Raw genomic sequence first — 17,743 nt, 5'->3', positions numbered from 1 at the left:
AAAAAAAACACTTCTACTTACTTGTATTCTGTCCCAAAACCTATCAAAATATTGAGCTCCTGGAAAGAAATAAGCAAAATCCTCCCTGCTGGATACGCCAAGGGAAGAGATACCCTCAAGTTGAGCCAAACATTTCGTGACTATATGATTAGTCAATACAGTAGACTTGAAGACATAAGGAATTTATTGTGTCACTGTTTTCTTCCTAGGGATTTTTTGTGATTGCTGCAGCCTAGCGCAGTGTTTCTTAAGCTTGACAACTTGAAGACGTGTGGACTTCAACGTCCAGAATTCCCCAGCCAGCCATGCTGAGAGTTGAAGTCCACACATCGCCTATATGGCCTCGCCTATAGCCCAGGGATTTCCAAGAGCAGACTGGGAAAAAAAGCCTGATTAACTTTATCAAATTCAAGCGAAGTAGGCCAGGCACTTCTCCTCTGTTGAGATCCTCCCCACCCCATCCCAAAAGTCGCTTGCAAATGATGGTCCAGTTGGGGCAGAGACTCTAGATTTGAGGCTTCTACCAGGAAACTTCCTAGCAGATTACAACACAATGAAAAGAAAAACAAAGGCCCATCTCTCACCCCAAGGTACTGGCTGTCATTAAAGATTCGAGGAGGTAATGGATTCCCAGTGGCTGGCCGGCTCTCTTCTGGGACATTCTCTCTCATCCATTTGCGATTCTCTTCGTTGGCCGCAATGTCTTTCTCTTCAAACTCAATCTTGTTGACTTCCAAGAAGCCGATCACATCTTGCTGCTGCTTTTTAATCTGGAACAAAGATATATGAACCAATGAGGAGGATCAATGGTTTATTCCTTAGTAGCAGGAGATAGTGATCCAAATTAAATCCTTATTCAAATGCTTTAACCAGAAGTCGCATCCAAAAGGCAAATGAAGCTGTGTCTTATTTGCACCAACATTACTACATATCTGAGTAGAAGGCTACAAGCTTCTCTTTCTGGATTAACTTTATCAAGTTCAACCAAAGCCTGGCTACAAGCTTCTCTTTCTGGATTGTAGCAAAATTCGAGTTAAATACAGAATGATTCGAGTTAAATCCACAATGGTTTGAGTTCATTACACAATACCTATACAGGATTATACAATAATACTGTTCCAGTTTACATACAAATTTGACTTAAGGACAGACTTTAAGTCTTAACTTGTTCTTAATCTGGGGACTACCTATACAAATTTTAGAAGCTCTTTGCATGGATTACCCCTGTATAGGGAATTCTTGCCCTGAAGAGTAGGGGCAACTCCCAGAATTCCCCAGCCAGCCATGAGTTGAAGTCCACTCATCTTAAAGTTTGGACAACACTGAAGTAGGGGAATGGATATTTGCCTGTATAAGCTGAGGTGGGACTTTATCAGAATAGACGTCAGTGAACTCATTAGATTTCAGAAGCCCTTCTTGATGGGCAGCAAAGGTCAGAGATTAATCACGGACTAGGTAGAATCAAATGAGACAGAACTATCCACCTTTGTCTGTGGCTGTTCTTTTTTATATAGTAATTTTATTAAAAGTTACAATTAAAAAACTAATGCAAACTAAAAAAAGAAAAGAATAAAAAGAAAAAATAGAAGGTGCAGAAAAGAAAAAAATAGAAAAATAGAAAAGAAAGAAAAAATAAGAATATAGTAAAGAAAAAAAAAGAAATATAAAAAGAAATGACTTCCCCCTTCATTACAATTATAAACAATTTTGGTAACTCATCACCTTCTCTTAAAATACAACAAATGATCTCTTCTTCCCATGTCTCATTTCTTATCTATAAGCAAATCTTTAAAGCCTTGTTGTCCACTCCTGATCAGCCAAAGTCCATTAAGGGTTACCAGAGATAACAACATATCTAATCTAACCGTGATCAAATAAACCAACTTTATATTCCTTCCTTTTACTTCTAACAATCTTGATCTTTAATCCCTTTAAATAATGTCCTGAAACTTGATTTCTTTTCATTTTTTCTTTGTCCTTTCTCACAAAGTCCTTCAAAACTTTAACAGGATTCTTTAGTGAATCCAATATAGAAGAAGTATCCAGGTCACTCTCTTGGTTTTTTTATTTGTATATCCCTTTTAATTATTAAGACATCCGCTGTAGCATCTTTCTCCATATAATTTTTAAGTCCACTTTCAAATCAGTCTCAGTCTTGTCCATTAAAACTTGTTCCTCTTTCATACATCTTTGAAACACAGTCTATCTATAGAGGCAGACACTCTTCAAATTAACTTCTGGGTCCATTGTTCAAAAATATCCTTCAATATGTCCGGTGTTAAAATATTTTGCTTCATTCTGTATCAGTAAGTCAAATTTAAGTGTTCTTTTCCTTTAATTGTAATCTTTAGTTCCTTCTAGTTCCCTCTAGTGCCCAACCTTCATAGTCTCATCCTATCATGTTTTTTTTTTTAAGAGAATTCAAAACAAAAGCATTTTCCCACAGGAAGGATTCTTATAATTAATTCCAAAATCTTATTTCAAATCCATCTGGACCCTTAGTCCATTTGTAACTTTCCAAAATCAAAGTTCTAATCCCTTTTGTTGTTTATTCCAAAAGAAAAATTGTTTTAAGTCCTTGAACATGTATTTAAAACTTCTTTCACTAAGGATTGAAAGAAGCTCACCCAATCCTGTAAAACTTGTCAATCCAAAGGTTCCAAATAGCTAAAAGGCAGTTAACAAGCAATTTCCAAAACTGATTAGAAGAGGAAGTATGTGAACCCAGTGTCCTTTTGACTGTCATTTGAGCAAGATAGCTATTCCCTCACCTCCCAGAGCTCTAAACCCACCAGAAAGCACTGTCTTGCAGTCTCCTTGTGAGGAGCAACAGTATGGAGTACTTCTAGGGGATCTCAAGTCCTCTCCTTGTCTGGAGAGAAGTTACGAAGATAACTTCTCTCCAGACCACGTCTTACCCATTCTATCACACAGATTATCTTTGCCATTTCTTCCCCAGAAGTCCTGTCTGTGGCTGTTCTTGAGCAAATATACACCCCTTGTGAATTATGAAAACAACTGGGGCAGAGCAAGGATAGAGTGAAAGTAAGCAAACATTTCTATAACCTGAAAGATCAGAGCAACAGATGGAACCTAATTTGAACCATACGTATGACATACCTTTCCTCCACAATTACAAGACAGTATACTCACCCATTGTGTTTCCATTTTTCCCACAACCACAACCACCCAGTGAGCTTTCATATCTCAGGTGGACCAGAAAGTGGAACTCCCCAGTCCCAGTCCAATGCCTTACCCATTCTATCACACAGGTTATCTGGAAATGATAATGAGAGAATCACACGTATTTGCTTGAGTTTTATATTACTTATTTTTTTCAGAGTGAAGAGAATTGTTCTGTTGATGGAGTTTATGCAACCTGGCCCCATCACGTGTTTAAGCCTGCACACATTTGTTCATCTGAATGGAACCTATATTATTACAGATCCAAATTAAGTTAACATGCATAATTATGCAAGCTTTCTGAACAGGTAGACTTAATAGTTGCTTTTCCATTAACAATTTCCTTCTTGGAGTAAAATGTTTATAGCCTCCAACCTTTCCTTCAATTGCTTCAGTGACATGAATGATTATAAGGCATCCGGTTGTTAACGAGGAAACTGTCGACTTCAAGCTGCACATCTGACCCCTTCTCATCAGCCTCACCCCCAGGACACCAAAGAAAAAGGCAGCTGGCTTGAAGCTAATGAGAAAATCAGAGCTCAGGAGGTGATATGATTTCTAATTCAAGCCAGATGCAGGACTTCTCAAGCAGCTTTTCCATATATGGGCAAGTACAAACACTCTAGTCCTCCACCAAACAGATGTGAGAGCAGCAGACAGGCAAACAAACTCCAAATACGGTTGCTGAATTCTCTGGTATGCAGGAAGACAGACTGAAAGAGGAAATGGGAGGAAGAAATGCAAGCCAATTCTTAGGCTTTGGGTTCCTTGCAATGGACAAATCTGTGATCCATGAGCATTTCAGGACTTTAAGGTTGAAGAGAAAGGCATGTAGAAGAATGAGAATGTGGACTGACACCAGTTAACCTAGGAGCACTCTCAGTCTTACTGTGTAAAACATCCTATAGAGACCCCCGCCCTTTTTTTTTTTTTTTGGTCTCTTTAGGTCATTGTTGACTCTTGGTGACTGCCTGGACAAGTCCCTGCAGTTTACTTGGCAAGATTTCAGAAGTGGTTTGCCCTTGCCTCCTTCTTCCTAGGACTGAGAGAAAGGGACTGGCCCAAGGTCATCCAGCTGGCTTTGTGCCTAAGGCAGGACTAGAACTTAGTTTCTAGCCTGGTGCCTTAACCACAACACCGAACAGACTCTCTTGTAGAGATCTTAAGTACCAGCAATTGGAATCGACAGAGGAAGAGGGTTATCCTTCTTGTGAGCTTCTTGGATGCACTGACTGGCCAATGTGTGGTGCAAATGCTGGACTAGATGAACCTTTGACTTGCTCCAGCCTCAAAGATCTGCTTACATTATGCAGAGCATTGGGAAAAAATGCTCTAAATACAGTTGTTAGATTCCAAAGCACAGGCTGGAAACATGAACTGCTCAAAACCACAGAGTAGCCCAACCTAATCTAGAGCAGTGATTCTCAACCTTGGCAACTTTAAGATGTGTGGACTTCAACTCCCAGAATTCCCTAGCCAGCATGCTTTATATGGCCACAGCAATGGCTAGGTGATGTTAGGAATCAAGTTAAATGGAAATTCTCATAATCCAAAGTGAAATAACCTGCAGTGCAATGCACATTTAATTATAGCCATTAGCCAATCAACAAATACAAATACAATAATATCTGGAACAACATCAGATTTTGGATAAATAAAATTAGCTTGACATCATCAGTACAATTATAACAGCAAAACCTGGGCTCTTATCTTAAGAGCAGGATTTTAAAAAAACAAAAAACCTTTGCAACCATTTTGGTTATATTTAGGCTCACATCTGCAAGGCAAAAGGTGACATAAAATAAATCATTTCTCCCTGGGAACCTTAGAACTAATAAATCTACAAGTTCTTTCTTTATATTGCGATAGAGGGTAGAGGGTAGAAGGACATGTGTCATGGTTAAGTAACCTAAATGCAAAGACTGGACTTTGGAAGGAAAAAAATCCCAAGCAGATCTTAAGAACAAAAAAACACCCATTCCAATGGGCCACATTTATTTTGATAGCATTCTCCAATTTAGTGCCGTCCAATTGGGGTGAACTTTAGTACCCTCACTACCAGCACAGTAACCTGACCACGGCTTGGTGGAAGGAGTGTGCCTTCAGCTGGGAACTCTTTATGCATATTACTGAAATAATGCAGCCTTTTCTCTAGTGCACCAGAGAGGCAATGTCCCAGAGCTGCGGGCATTTCAATTCGCTATCTGCTTCCTGCAGAACGCTTTCTTCATTTGCACTTGGCAAAATTCCTTGAAGACACAAATTGTCTTGAAAGGTTAGATCTCCATTGTAGAGTGGGAGCAACTCGATGCAAGAGTGAGATGGAGCAAGTCTGGAAGGCAAAGACTGAAGGCAGACAAGAGAAAGTTGGAATAGTGATGCATGGCATCTGGGGGGCTCTGGATGGATTCAGAGGGGCCACAAGGAATCCAGAAGGGCAGATCTAGAAAAGTGAGTTTCGTTGTAGCAACACAATCCTGCCCACAAGAAAATAAGCAGGTGGGAAGAAGCACGAGCTGCAATTTTAGTTCTCCTAGAGATCTCAACTGGGTTCACACACTATGCTAAATTATGGTTTATCCAACTCTGGTTTATTGAATAAACCACCATTAGCTGGGTTCATATTGCCCACTAAGACACAAATCCTAGTTGAAATTATATTTATTATTGCCAAAAGACCCAAATAGCAAAATACAGATCTAATCAAGGCAGTTTAATGTAAAATCAATCAGTTTGGCAAATAAAGTTAGTAAATCTAAAACAAAACATTAAAAAAGTCAGACTTATTAAGGTAAAGACTTTACTTTTATAGCCACCCTTAAAATTTGTCTATTGTCGCTGGAATTCTAAGAATTTTATCAGAAAATAAAATTTGGACATATTCAGTATCTCTTCCACACCTTGACTTTATAAACCCTAGCTTATAAACACTGGAATTTATTAGGCCAAAATCAAATAAATGACACTATTTCTTAGTGTGAAGAGAAAGTTCAATATTAGTTTTCTTGGGTGGGGGTTACTGAGGAGCGTTCCATCATGAGATCATACCATAACCATGGGTTTACTACCACAACAGAACTACATCAGCCTCCCTACTTGTAATAAGGGAGGAAACCAAACAAAGACCATTATTATTCAAGCAAAGAAGTCAACTTTTGGGGGGTAAAGGTCTTATTCCTCTTAAACAGCTTGCTGGAAAAGAAACTACCAGAAGAAAATGCCTGAAAACTTCTCTGTACACATTTGCAGCCAGAATTCTGAGAGTCTTAATCCCAGCAGACCTGGAAGAGGTCAAGTTAAGCAAGGATGTCCCAATTTATTCCAGATCTCAGGCTTCCTCCTAATGGGTGTTAAAGCACTTGAACATATGCTAACACTTGTTTTTAAGACGGGGGATACCCCCAGTCTTTGAAATTCAGGAATTACACTTCGTTCCTGCCAGGCCCACTCAAACATCTTTGGCACCAACCTGCGCCATCCATCCATTCAAATTGCTTGAACTTCTGTTGATAGGGCTCGGAACAGGCCCTCATTTCAATGGAAAAGGGGTGACAACAGGGAACAATGGACTGCTGCCAAGAGAAATTAATTTATCTGCAGGGAACTGAGCCAGCCTGCATGTTTTGCCTTTGTTATCCAAAGAACACTAGGAATGTGCTTACTGCTCCAGACTGAAAGTGCACCCAGCAAAAGGCTCAGCCGAGAACTTGTGTGTTTCAGAGGAGAAGGCAAGAGAACTGGTTAGGAGGACACAAAGCTAGCCAGTAGGCTGCAAAAAAGCCAAGATTTTTTTTTTCTAAAAAGGCACTTAATAATGTTCTTGGCAACCAGGTGTTGTGTCTGAAGGTCTCTAAATCACAAGTTCTTTGGAATTAAAAGTGGCTGTCTTGATCTATCCAAGGCTAGGATATGTGGGTATGAATTTTTTTGAAGCTTTGTCCTTCCTCACTTGACATGGTGTTGTGTACACATCACTCACACCTGGCTGTAAGCAAAGCACTTGCCAATCTAAGGAATCTATTTCTGAAATTGGTGTACAAAGGTTTTCAGGCCAAGAATGCATGTTGGCTTTAAATGAATGGCACTGGGGCAAAAGCTGACTTTAACACTTAAATAAATTCATATAAAGACGGCCCACATACTTAATAGTTTTCCCTGTTGCATCAAAGATCACATTATGATGGCAACAGTAGATGGAAATCTGGTGGCTATCTCCAAGACTTTAGGAAGCTTAAAGCTATAGGTTGTATATATTTGTTCTAACTATTCATTCCAATTAAGCAAAATGATGGGGGGGGGGGTCTTCCTTTAGGCCAGAGGTAGGGAACTTGTGGCTTGTCAGATTGTGATAATTATAATTAACTTACAGCCTCCCTCACTGTCATCAAAGCTACCTGAAGATCCCCAGCATTTAAAGGATTACAGGTTTCTTAATTCCCATCCTAGGCTTTTAAAGGATTTGACAGCAAAGAGGTGCATATTTTATAACTTTTGACCATATATAGGCTACTACAAAACATAGAAGGTTGTGCAATGCACTATCTCCACTGGAGACTAAACCCTTTGGAGGTTTGAAATCTGTATGGAGAAAGAAACCCCAGATTTTGGAGAAAGCTTGCCAAGCAATAAGAGAAGTGGCAATCTTGGTAGGATTGACACTGATTTGTGTAACTGACACCAAGTTCTCTGAGGGCCTGCCTATTCTCCCCTACACCATCCAGATCAGCTTACAAATACATAAAAAATAGTTAAACTTTTTAAAAGAAAACAAAACGAGATATATCTAAGCTTAGAAAGAAATAAACGCAAAGCCTGTTTATTATAGCTACATTAGCATGTGGCCAAGATATCTGAACCCAGAACTTGAAAGACTATCCAGGTGTCCATGGCAAAAGCTTTGAAGATGTTGCAGCATTAGCTGGACAAGCATTTCCTTGGCCACTGTGGAAAAATGCTGGACTAGATAGGTCTATCTATCTTTGGTCTAATCCAACCAGGTTCTTGATATGCTTCATCTATTCATGAATTAGCTGCATTTATGAAGTAGACTCTATTTCATAACTCCTCCCACTATGAAACTGAGATCCTTTAAGCGTTTCTAAGATGCACAAGATTTAGAGTATTTAATTTTAGGTTTCCTGGAAACTCCAAAATAATATCTACAACAGCCTGTAACTTTAAAGGCTTCTGATCCTCCCTAAAAAAAGAAAAGGAAAAAAAACGACCATTTTCAGAATCACTGGGTTCACAGGTCTCACAGAAAATTCCATTGTGAGAAACTGGAGACAAAGTCTTGATAAATCATGAGCTACCACTGGTTCTCCAAAAGAAAATAGTATTTTGGGGTTGTGGTTCCCCCCCACCCCTCTTTTTAGTTTAACAACCAAAGTAGATTCAAAACAGATTAAAAAAATAAAACAGAGCAATCATACTCTTAAATGTTAACCTTATTGATTAAGACTCTTCCTAAAATCAGTTTATCAGCTTTAGCTGGATAAGCTACCGTGGAGCTACATTGCTGAAACTGTACAATATAGATAATTTGGCACTGCATAATAGAGCATCTGTATGGCAGCATCGAGCAATTCCTTCTTTTAACCGTAAAAAAAGAAACAGCAGTTATTGATTTCTTTATCCAAACCAGCCAAACTAATGATAGCATCTATTGCCATCCAAACTACAGAACGGATTAATCAAGTCCATTGTAAGAAAAGAAAAGAAGAGCAGGAGATATTCATTTATTTTGCTGGCCACCCCACTCAAAAGATTCTGGACAACTCAGTCTCAAAACTCCAGTGCCAAATAATAAAAACAACACATGTCAAACAAGAGAATCACAACGCCAAAACCTGGCAAAGAAAGAGCTGTCCCAATAGTCTCTCCAAAGATGAGCAAGCCTTAATCATCTTCTGAAAGATGAAGAGAGGGAGCCAATGTAAACTTGGAGACAAACTGTTCCAAGGTAACCACCAGGACACCAGTATCAATCCAAGGTTTGGTGTCCTGCCTAAAATAAGCTCATGAAAGCATTGTATATTAGCTTGATCAGAAATAAAAAATTCTGGATTCTCTTCTCCATTTTCATGACTTCTTCGGAACAAAGAAGAAAGAAAGAAAGACATTTGCTGAATTTGACCCAGTGGGCTCAATTCAGAAATCACAATAAACTGTTGTTCAGTGAGCTTGACCATAGCTTGATCCAATCACAGGTTTCACACATTGCACTAAACCATAATAGGGTTTAGGGGATGCGGTGGCGCAGCGGCTTAATGACGCTGAAAGTTGCTGGCCAGAAATGGTCAACGCTCCAGCGGTTCGAGTCCAGCCTTCGTGTTAGCAGGGTGAGCTCCTGTTTCCTCCCCAGTTCCTGTCAACCCAACAGTTTGAAAACTCACGTGAGTAGATAAATGGGTACTCTCACTCCAGTGGGAGGAAAAATGCTGGCGGCGCCTTGCAAAAAGGAGTCGGGAGCAGTTGCTGGTAAGCGCGAAAAACCGCGCGCGCCCGAAAAGGGCGCGAAGCAACGGAAACCCCGCCTCCTGCGCACGCCAGCTGGGCTCTGCTCTAGGAAGGAGGCTCTGGCAAACCACTTCCGAAACAATTGCCTTGAAAACTGCAAGGACTCGTCCAAGCAGTCACTGCAGAGTCGGTAACGACTGAACGCAGATTAAAAAAAAAAAAAAAATAGGGTTTATTTTTGAGTGTTATGGGCAAACTATACTATTATCAGCAAAACATGGCAAAAGACCCTAACTAGCTGTTGTGTGAATCTAGTCAACATCTGTACTGACAAGCTTTAACTTCAGCTGTTATTCTATTTCCAAAGACTGCTTCTCTGTAGGAATGAACTTATGAAACTATCCAACTGAGTACAGAGTCACTGTGATGTCATCATATGTTTAATAATGATTTATCAGATAAACCAGCTTTGGATAGTTTCCCACAATACACTAAGCCAAAACTGAGCCAGTCATGTGATAATTATTGTGCCAAGGTGGAATGAATCCAGTTTTTGTTGGAAAATTCTTCGGGGTAATTTCTAGTTTAGTTTGCCCCCACCGCACTCCCAGTCAATTCTGATGTCCAGTTCTGAGCAAGCACACAGGACTCTCACTTCAGCTAGCAAAAAGATAGCATGTTTATTTATTAAACATCAACATATATCAAAACAAAGCTGACATTTATTTATTAATCAGCAAACGTCAAAAACTGCTAATTGGCAAAAACAGGACAAGAGGCTGACAAAAGCAGGGGGAGAGAAACACATGAACAGGAAAGAGATAAAAAGATCAGAGGACTTATTATAAACATCATCGGCCCATCCATCCATCCACCTTCTACCTACCTACCTACCACTCAAAGGCACAGAACTTTTCAGACCCCCTGGAAACCATATTGTGGATAATGATTATAGACAGTCCCAAAGGGAGTGGCTTTGGGTTATTCCAGCTTTAACCTTTTTATATAGATAACAGTAGCAGAACATAGATGGAAAGTAGGACATCGGACGATCTTTCCTCTATTCTGCACCACAAAGGGAACAATTTGGTGGACAGGGTTGATAGATCCAACAGCTTGTCCTTTCCTCATCCTCGCAACAGAGGTAGGGTTAGGAGAAATTGACTTCTGTGGTCAAGAGAAGCTCTGAACCTGGGTCTACTGGTATAAATCCAATACCTTAATACAGTGTTTCTCAACCTTGTCAACTTTAAGATGTGTGGACTTCAACTCCCAGAATCCCCCAGCCAGCCAGGCTGGCTGGGGGATTCCGGGAGTTGAAGTCCACATATCTTAAAGTTGACAAGGTTGAGAAACACAGCCTTAATAGCTCAGTGTATTTTGTAAACCAGGTCAAAGTCTGTCAAGTAGGTCTCAATCAGTTTAGTCTGGGTCTGTCAATATAGTAGTTTGGGTTCTAATTCATGGTTAGTGTAAGCCACAGTTTGGCATAATGCCTCGATTAAGTAAAGACTGAAACCTTTTTTTTTTTATGGCCATAAGAAGCTCATCTATCTGTTTCTCAAGATTTCCAGCAATCTTGCTAACTGAGCCAACGTTGACTTCCCTTAAGAACTTAGGGCACTGAAGGAATATTGGGATATTTCTGACAATGAGTTGCAAACATTCGCCTACTGCTCAGCACTGGATGAGGTCTGAAATTATACAAGCTATTTTGGGAAATATATAATTATCACTAAGCTCTCATGACTTCTTGTAGGGTTGCATTAAAAAAAAGCCCAGAATCACGTACAAGCCAATATCACCTACAGAGGCAGCACGCTGTTAGTGGAGAGTCAAGGACACAATGCCTGGGCAAGACCATGTCTTGGGTCAAGAGAAGAAAGGGGAAAATGCATACATCCAGTCTGTAGGGGGGAAAGCCAAAATCTGCAAGAGATGGATATCAGAGTCTCTTCTGGAATGACTTATCTTCTCAAACCAAACCCAGAATTTATTCAAATGCTGAATCCAGATCAGGAAAGGCCAGTAATGATATTTCTGCTTTGACAATGTTGATACTATTCAGTGCTAATTTGGCACATGAATCAGCCTGGAGGACCTCTGTCAAATCTGTAGGTCCATCTGCTGAGCCATTCCAACAACATATCATGCTTCCTTTAGAAGGCAAGGAATATAAAACACAATGCATAGAAAAATGAAATGTCTCCTCTTTTTCTAAAGCAATCCTTATGCGAACAAGAGGCAACAGTTTATCTACAAGCATCAAGCTGCCCCAAGCATTTCCACTAGTGTCCACTAGGTTCTCTGCTTCCCAGGTTTTCTTCTTTTAAGTATTTTTTAAATTCAAAAATGAAATAAGAACCAGTATACTGCAAAACCCCAGCCTCTGGCACCATATTTATTTGCAACAATGTCTTTGGGATGCATAAAGATATCACTGTAGGCCAGTGTTTCTCAACCTTGGCAACCTGAAGATGTGTGGACTTCAACTCCCAGAATTCCCCAGCCAGCCATGCAGGCTGGGGAATTCTGGGAGTTGAAGTCCACACATCTTCAAGTTGTCAAGGTTGAGAAACACTGCTGTAGGCTATTATCCCGTGCCTATGATATCTGCCAAACATCCTGAGTCATCTGACTTTTTCCACTGAAAGAGAACGAGAACACAGATAATACAATACAAAGTACTGTATTGACCTCCAGTATCATCTGCATTTCCAATCAGGCCTTCGGGCCCCAAATGGGCCACAGAAACTTGTTTAGAAAATAGACCTGATTGCAGTCCAATGCTTTCTTTGGGAGTGTGCTCTGTGTGCTCAGAAGGACAAAGCTGAGCAAGGATAATCCCGTATCCTATGAGAGAACCCTGAAGAAAATGGCAGGTCACCTTTTTATAAATTGGTGCTTTGCCACTGGTTATGTTCTCAGAAGCAAATGATTTGTGAACAGGCAACCTATTCCCACCAGCAGCCATTTTCCAAGTGTACTCACAACACTTCTCAAAACTCCGGATGGACTCACCTGTTGAACCCCAGGCTTATAGCAAATATTTTCATCATGGCTGTGGAAGACGGAACTATATTAGCCTCTCAGTTGATTCCTCCTCCTCCTCCTCCTCCTCCTCCTCCTCCAAATTGTGAGAGCTTATTTGCAAAAATCCCCTGAACTTTCATTAAATAAAATGCTGATGCAGGGTTGCTGAACTGCACACAGAAGCGTTGCTGTGACTGGTATCTCATGCTTCCTCTGTATTTGTACAACAGGCCTGCAATCGATAATCAAACAGGGACATTTGCTCCCGACACCCTCTGAGCCCAGTGTTCTCAAATGGTGTGGGAAGATATTAGTAGAAAAGCCAACTGGATGAAAGGGGAAAAAAACCCCCAACAAAGCTCATCTTATTGATCAATTCCATTATTTATGAATTCTGTATTATGTAGACAAACATGTCTACAAAATTATATACAACTATGCAGGCATCCACCTTGATCTGCCCCCAAACATCGTAAAAAGTCATTTTCACCTCTCCCAACCAGCATGGTTACAACCTACAAAAAATGTTATATTGGAAGAAGGCTGGGGGAAGATCTAAATCTAGCTCTACATAGACAAAGATGAACACCAGACTGGCTTTTCTAGTCTGGTATCCACAATATGTTCGACTACAGTTCCAGTATCAACAGCTGCAGTCCAACACATCTCAAGGGCACCAGGTTGGAGAAAAAGCCACAACCCCAGGCCCCATCTTGGAAAGCAGCTATGGTACATCAGATGAATTTGACTCCTCATGTCTATCCAGATCTCTACAGATCTGGCCCGACTCTCCAACGACCAAACTATTACCAAGCTCTCTTCTTCAATAATCCAGAAGTCGTGTTCAAGGTTGGAACAGCTACTGAATTTAGTTTACTTTTCACCTGCATGAGTAGAAAGCTTACTTTATTAGAGGTAAAAGAAAATCCAGTTTCACCTGTACCTTCTTTAGATAACAAGCAAGGGATCAGATCTGTAGATCATTTTCTACAAAAAAACCATCTCTTTGCACTTGACAAGCTAGCCTGACAGGGAAAATGTTCCTCACATATTCATTTTCTATATGAATAGCATATTTTTACAGGTAGTCGTTATTTAGTGACTGCCTCATTTAGTGACTGTTTGCAGTTACGACCACAATGAAAAAGTAACTTTACAACCAATCCTCGCAATTACGACCGTCTCAGGTCTATAAAGCAAAGGAAAGTTGAAGTAAGATCGTAAGCACAGTCGCAGTTTCACTCAGTGACCCCTTCACTTAACAACCAAGTTGCCGGTCCCAATTGTGGTCGCTAAACAAGGACTACCTCTGTTTCTCTTTGGAGGAACATTTCATCATGCCATCTGCCACTTCTACTTTAAACTGGCATGGCCCAAATTCACCCACAGCATTTCTGAGATGCCAATGGGCTGAACTGCATGTCTGAATCCCAGTCTGAGAATCCAGTGCTATTCCCAGGTCAGAACTTCAAAGAGAAGAGCCCAGTTTCATAAATGAAAAGCAAAGGATCTGTTAACATTAGAGGAATTCCAACGTTTCTCCAGTACGCTCTGAACGCAACCTTTTCCTGACTCAAGGACAGGAAAGAAAAGAAATGGGGAAAAGATCAGTTCACCCTTCCAGCTACGAGACCGAAAGATTGCGCTGCTTCCGACAACTTGACAGGACAGTAAACCCACAGCAGCTGGTTCTACTCGAATCCGCCTTCCATTTGACACAGTTTCAAGCTGCAAATACCAGGAAGGCTGTTCTCTGGAGGAAGGGGGGAGCCAGCAGCGTTCAGTTCAGGTTTGGGCTGCAGATGTTTCAGCCCTGTGATTTTTACAGCTAGTGAGACAGGGTGAATCATAGTTGAAATTTAAAAAATTGGAAGGCACTGAAAAAAAATCTAGGAATGTGAAAAATTAGGGAGCATTCTAAGGATGCCTGAAAGGTCTCCAAAATGGCAGTTTTATGCACATTAATCAGGCAGCAGACTAAGGAAAATCCTTTAGTGGCCATACAACAGTTGAGTTGTATGGGACCTTTATGAGAAGGAAGCATGGAGATCTTTTACCAAGTTTTCTCTCATGATAGGTGCATGCAAGATATTTCCCTGTAAATAAAGCCATTTTGAGCATGGCTGAAAAGTTAAAACAATACTCCAACTGTTCTCAAATCTGTTGACCTACGTCTGTGTGTGTGTGTGTTTGCATGAGTCATTATAGCGAAAAAAAAATAATAATAAATGTCCAACAGTATCATGGGACTCTACTGCACATTTCAAAATCTCTACATGGTTTTTCCGTATTTTTTTTATCTCCGCAATCCTGAGATGTGGATTGCTACCACTGTGGGTTCTGGAAAGAATAAATCAGAGCAAAGAAAAACTTGTTTTTGTTTCCAAAGTCATCCAGACAGAGTCACAGCAGGGTGAGAATCTAAATCTAAGGTTACGGTATATCCCAAATATAATCTCGGTGCATGGAACCCCCAGCACTCCATGTGCAAACCCAAGAGGGAGCAAGCCTAACATATCTAGGGCCTCTTTCTTGGCGGGGGGGGGGGAGGTTGTTGGGGGGGCTAAAGGTAAATTGGCTGCCTTAACCCTTGCAGAGGTTTAAGGATCCTGCAGCAGCCCTTACAACCCAAAAACCAGGACAGAAAATTTCCAGTTCTGGAATGAGTTGAAGGAGCAAAGAGGTATTTTAATGCCCTGCAAAGCTTAGCACATTCATGCTGCTCCTTAGCTCGCACCCCCACCCCCTGCAAAAAAAGCCAGAAGAAAGGAAGCTGAAAATGTTGAGTCCACCCATTTTGGCAAAGTCACAGCATCACCAGCCCCCTCCCTTGAGGAACTGGGCAAACAGCAAAGGTGGATCCCAGTCCAAAGCAGGTTGCCCACTCCTGATGTAAATAAAAGGCTGTCACCCCAGATTTACTTTTCTGGAACTGCTAATCAAAGGCGTATTACCTTTGAGGATGGACGCTATGTTTAATTCTCTTTTAATAAATTTAATTATACCATTTATACCCCAGTTTTCAGCTAGAAACCATCTCAAGCAACTTTTTGACTCATTGAGAGGGTTTGCAGGCCACTCCAATCAGCCAACTCTTACTATAACACCCCAACTTTGTAATGTGGGTTAAAAAAAGTTACAATCATAAACATTAAAACCCAAATCACATATTATAAAACGAGTCTAAACATGCCAGCCTGCCCCCCAAAGCTTGGTGAAATCGCCAAGTCTTCACAAACTGACACCCACAGTGACCATATTGTCTTGAAAAAAATAAAGGAAAAACCTGAAAAAAGGGGCAAATCTGAAAGAGGTTCATAAGGATGAAGGAAAAAATGTTGATGTTGATGACTCTGCTTTACAAAGCAAAATTCAAGAGCGCAACCAAGAAAATAAATAATTAAATAAAATAAACCTAAAGGACAGCTTTCTGAAATAAAGGACTATCCTTTCTGAAATAAAGGATGTACGGTGACTGCATTTATACAGCAAAAGAAATAAGACATAACAGCTTTGTTAAATCCATCCTTTCTGACATTACTACCCTCTTGATAAAAGAAACCAACATGAGAGGCCACCAATTTTTTGTTGCAAATGCATCACTAAAGCAGTTTTCCCCAAATATATTCAGTTACAGGTCCTATCAGCTCCAGAGAGCATGGCCACTAGTGGTGGGAAATTATAGGATCGGTAGCCCATCATGCAGAAAAGGTACCAGTTTGGAGAAAATGCAGATGCTGTTCCAAGAATGTAAAACATAATGTCTGGATTCCCACATTGTGCTAATGTGATTTGGTTGGTTTTAGTTGATTGGGTTGGGCAACTACCGCATGGATATCTCATTGTGATGTGCAAACCCAACCAACTGTGGCTTGTTCAACAAACCATGATTAATAGCCTCAGCAAAATGCTACCGACTGAGTATTCTGCTGGGAAGTGTATCCGCCCAGAAGTGGAGTCATTAATAAAATTCTGAACAGGAGTTATCTTGTTCAAAATTTCCATATGGCGAGCAGGAAGAGCCTTGTCATAGTGCTCACATCTGGGAAGGGCAGATGTTGCAGAGGTAGGGAAAACAAACTTCCCTGTTGTGTTTCATAAATTTGCCAAGTCCAGGAACAATCGTTTTATTAATATATTTGCAGGAAAAGGCTGTTTCTAGAGGATGGACAGACTAACCTTTCCTTTCCAGCTCTTGAGATATACTTTAAAATATGCACAAAATCAGTCCTTTGACCCTCCCCAGCTCATTCCTCCACATAACCTATCTACACCAACTTTTTGCCCTAATTACCAAGCAATTGATACTTTAACAGATTGGATTTTCCTTTATTATTTACTCACTTAAGATATGTGCAAGGACTTCAGGGGGCAGTACAATTAAATTTAAAAACTCGTAACAATGATTCAAGAGACTAAGAGAAAAGCTAACCAATACTGTAAAGCCGTAAAAATCCTGGATCTAATAATACAGATTAATCGAGATTCAAACAGTATTTGTGTGGTCAAAATCTAGAGTGAACGCTCTTTGGGGTGAACACCAAAAAGGGGGATTTTTGGCTTATGCCACACGTAGCAACAGAGCATGTGTTGATATTTATTGCTACGACAGTAAATATTTCAAGCTGGAAACGATTTGTTTAAAAAGGCCGTTCCACAAAATCTAACAAGGGCTGAGTTTTCTCATGTTGCTTTTTTTAACAGAAGTTTTGCCTTTCCTCTCCTGTGGTTAACCAAATGTTTCTACCCAGCAGCTCATCTGCTGAAGCCTAAGAGAACAAATGAGAGCCAGTTTGTTCAAGGGGGGGGGGGGGGGGAGACAAGCCACTCAAATTCATACAAAGAGGATTTTATGGAGTCCTCAGTGCTCTCTGAGCTTGGTTGTTTGCTTGCAGACGTTTCATTACTCAACTAGGTAACATCATCAGTGCTAGGGAGTGTGGGGCTTGCTCCCTGTTTATATACAGTAGCCTGCCCTGCCAATGTTGGTGGGGGGTGGTTTTCTCCTTGGTAGTTCCTTGATTAGGGTATTGTTTTCTGCTTGATTGTTTGTCTGGTGTTGATCCCT

The 17,743-nt window shown here is 40.5% G+C and overlaps 1 protein-coding gene across 1 annotated transcript in view; it reads right to left on the bottom strand.

The window, feature by feature from the left end:
• Positions 1-17,743, bottom strand: part of SH3BGRL (SH3 domain binding glutamate rich protein like) — a 35,197-nt gene that overhangs the window by 8,292 nt on the left and 9,162 nt on the right. The window contains exon 2 of the mRNA XM_088151563.1: positions 585-770. Coding sequence (XP_088007689.1) covers positions 585-770 — 186 coding nt within the window. The remainder of the gene's footprint in view (positions 1-584; positions 771-17,743) is intronic.

Source organism: Python bivittatus, unplaced genomic scaffold (genome assembly GCF_059951505.1).
Source record: "Python bivittatus isolate LINGU-HERP-01145 unplaced genomic scaffold, Pbiv_v1 ctg000670_np1212, whole genome shotgun sequence".
NCBI lineage: Eukaryota > Metazoa > Chordata > Lepidosauria > Squamata > Pythonidae > Python > Python bivittatus.
This window is presented reverse-complemented; position numbering and strand designations above follow the sequence as displayed.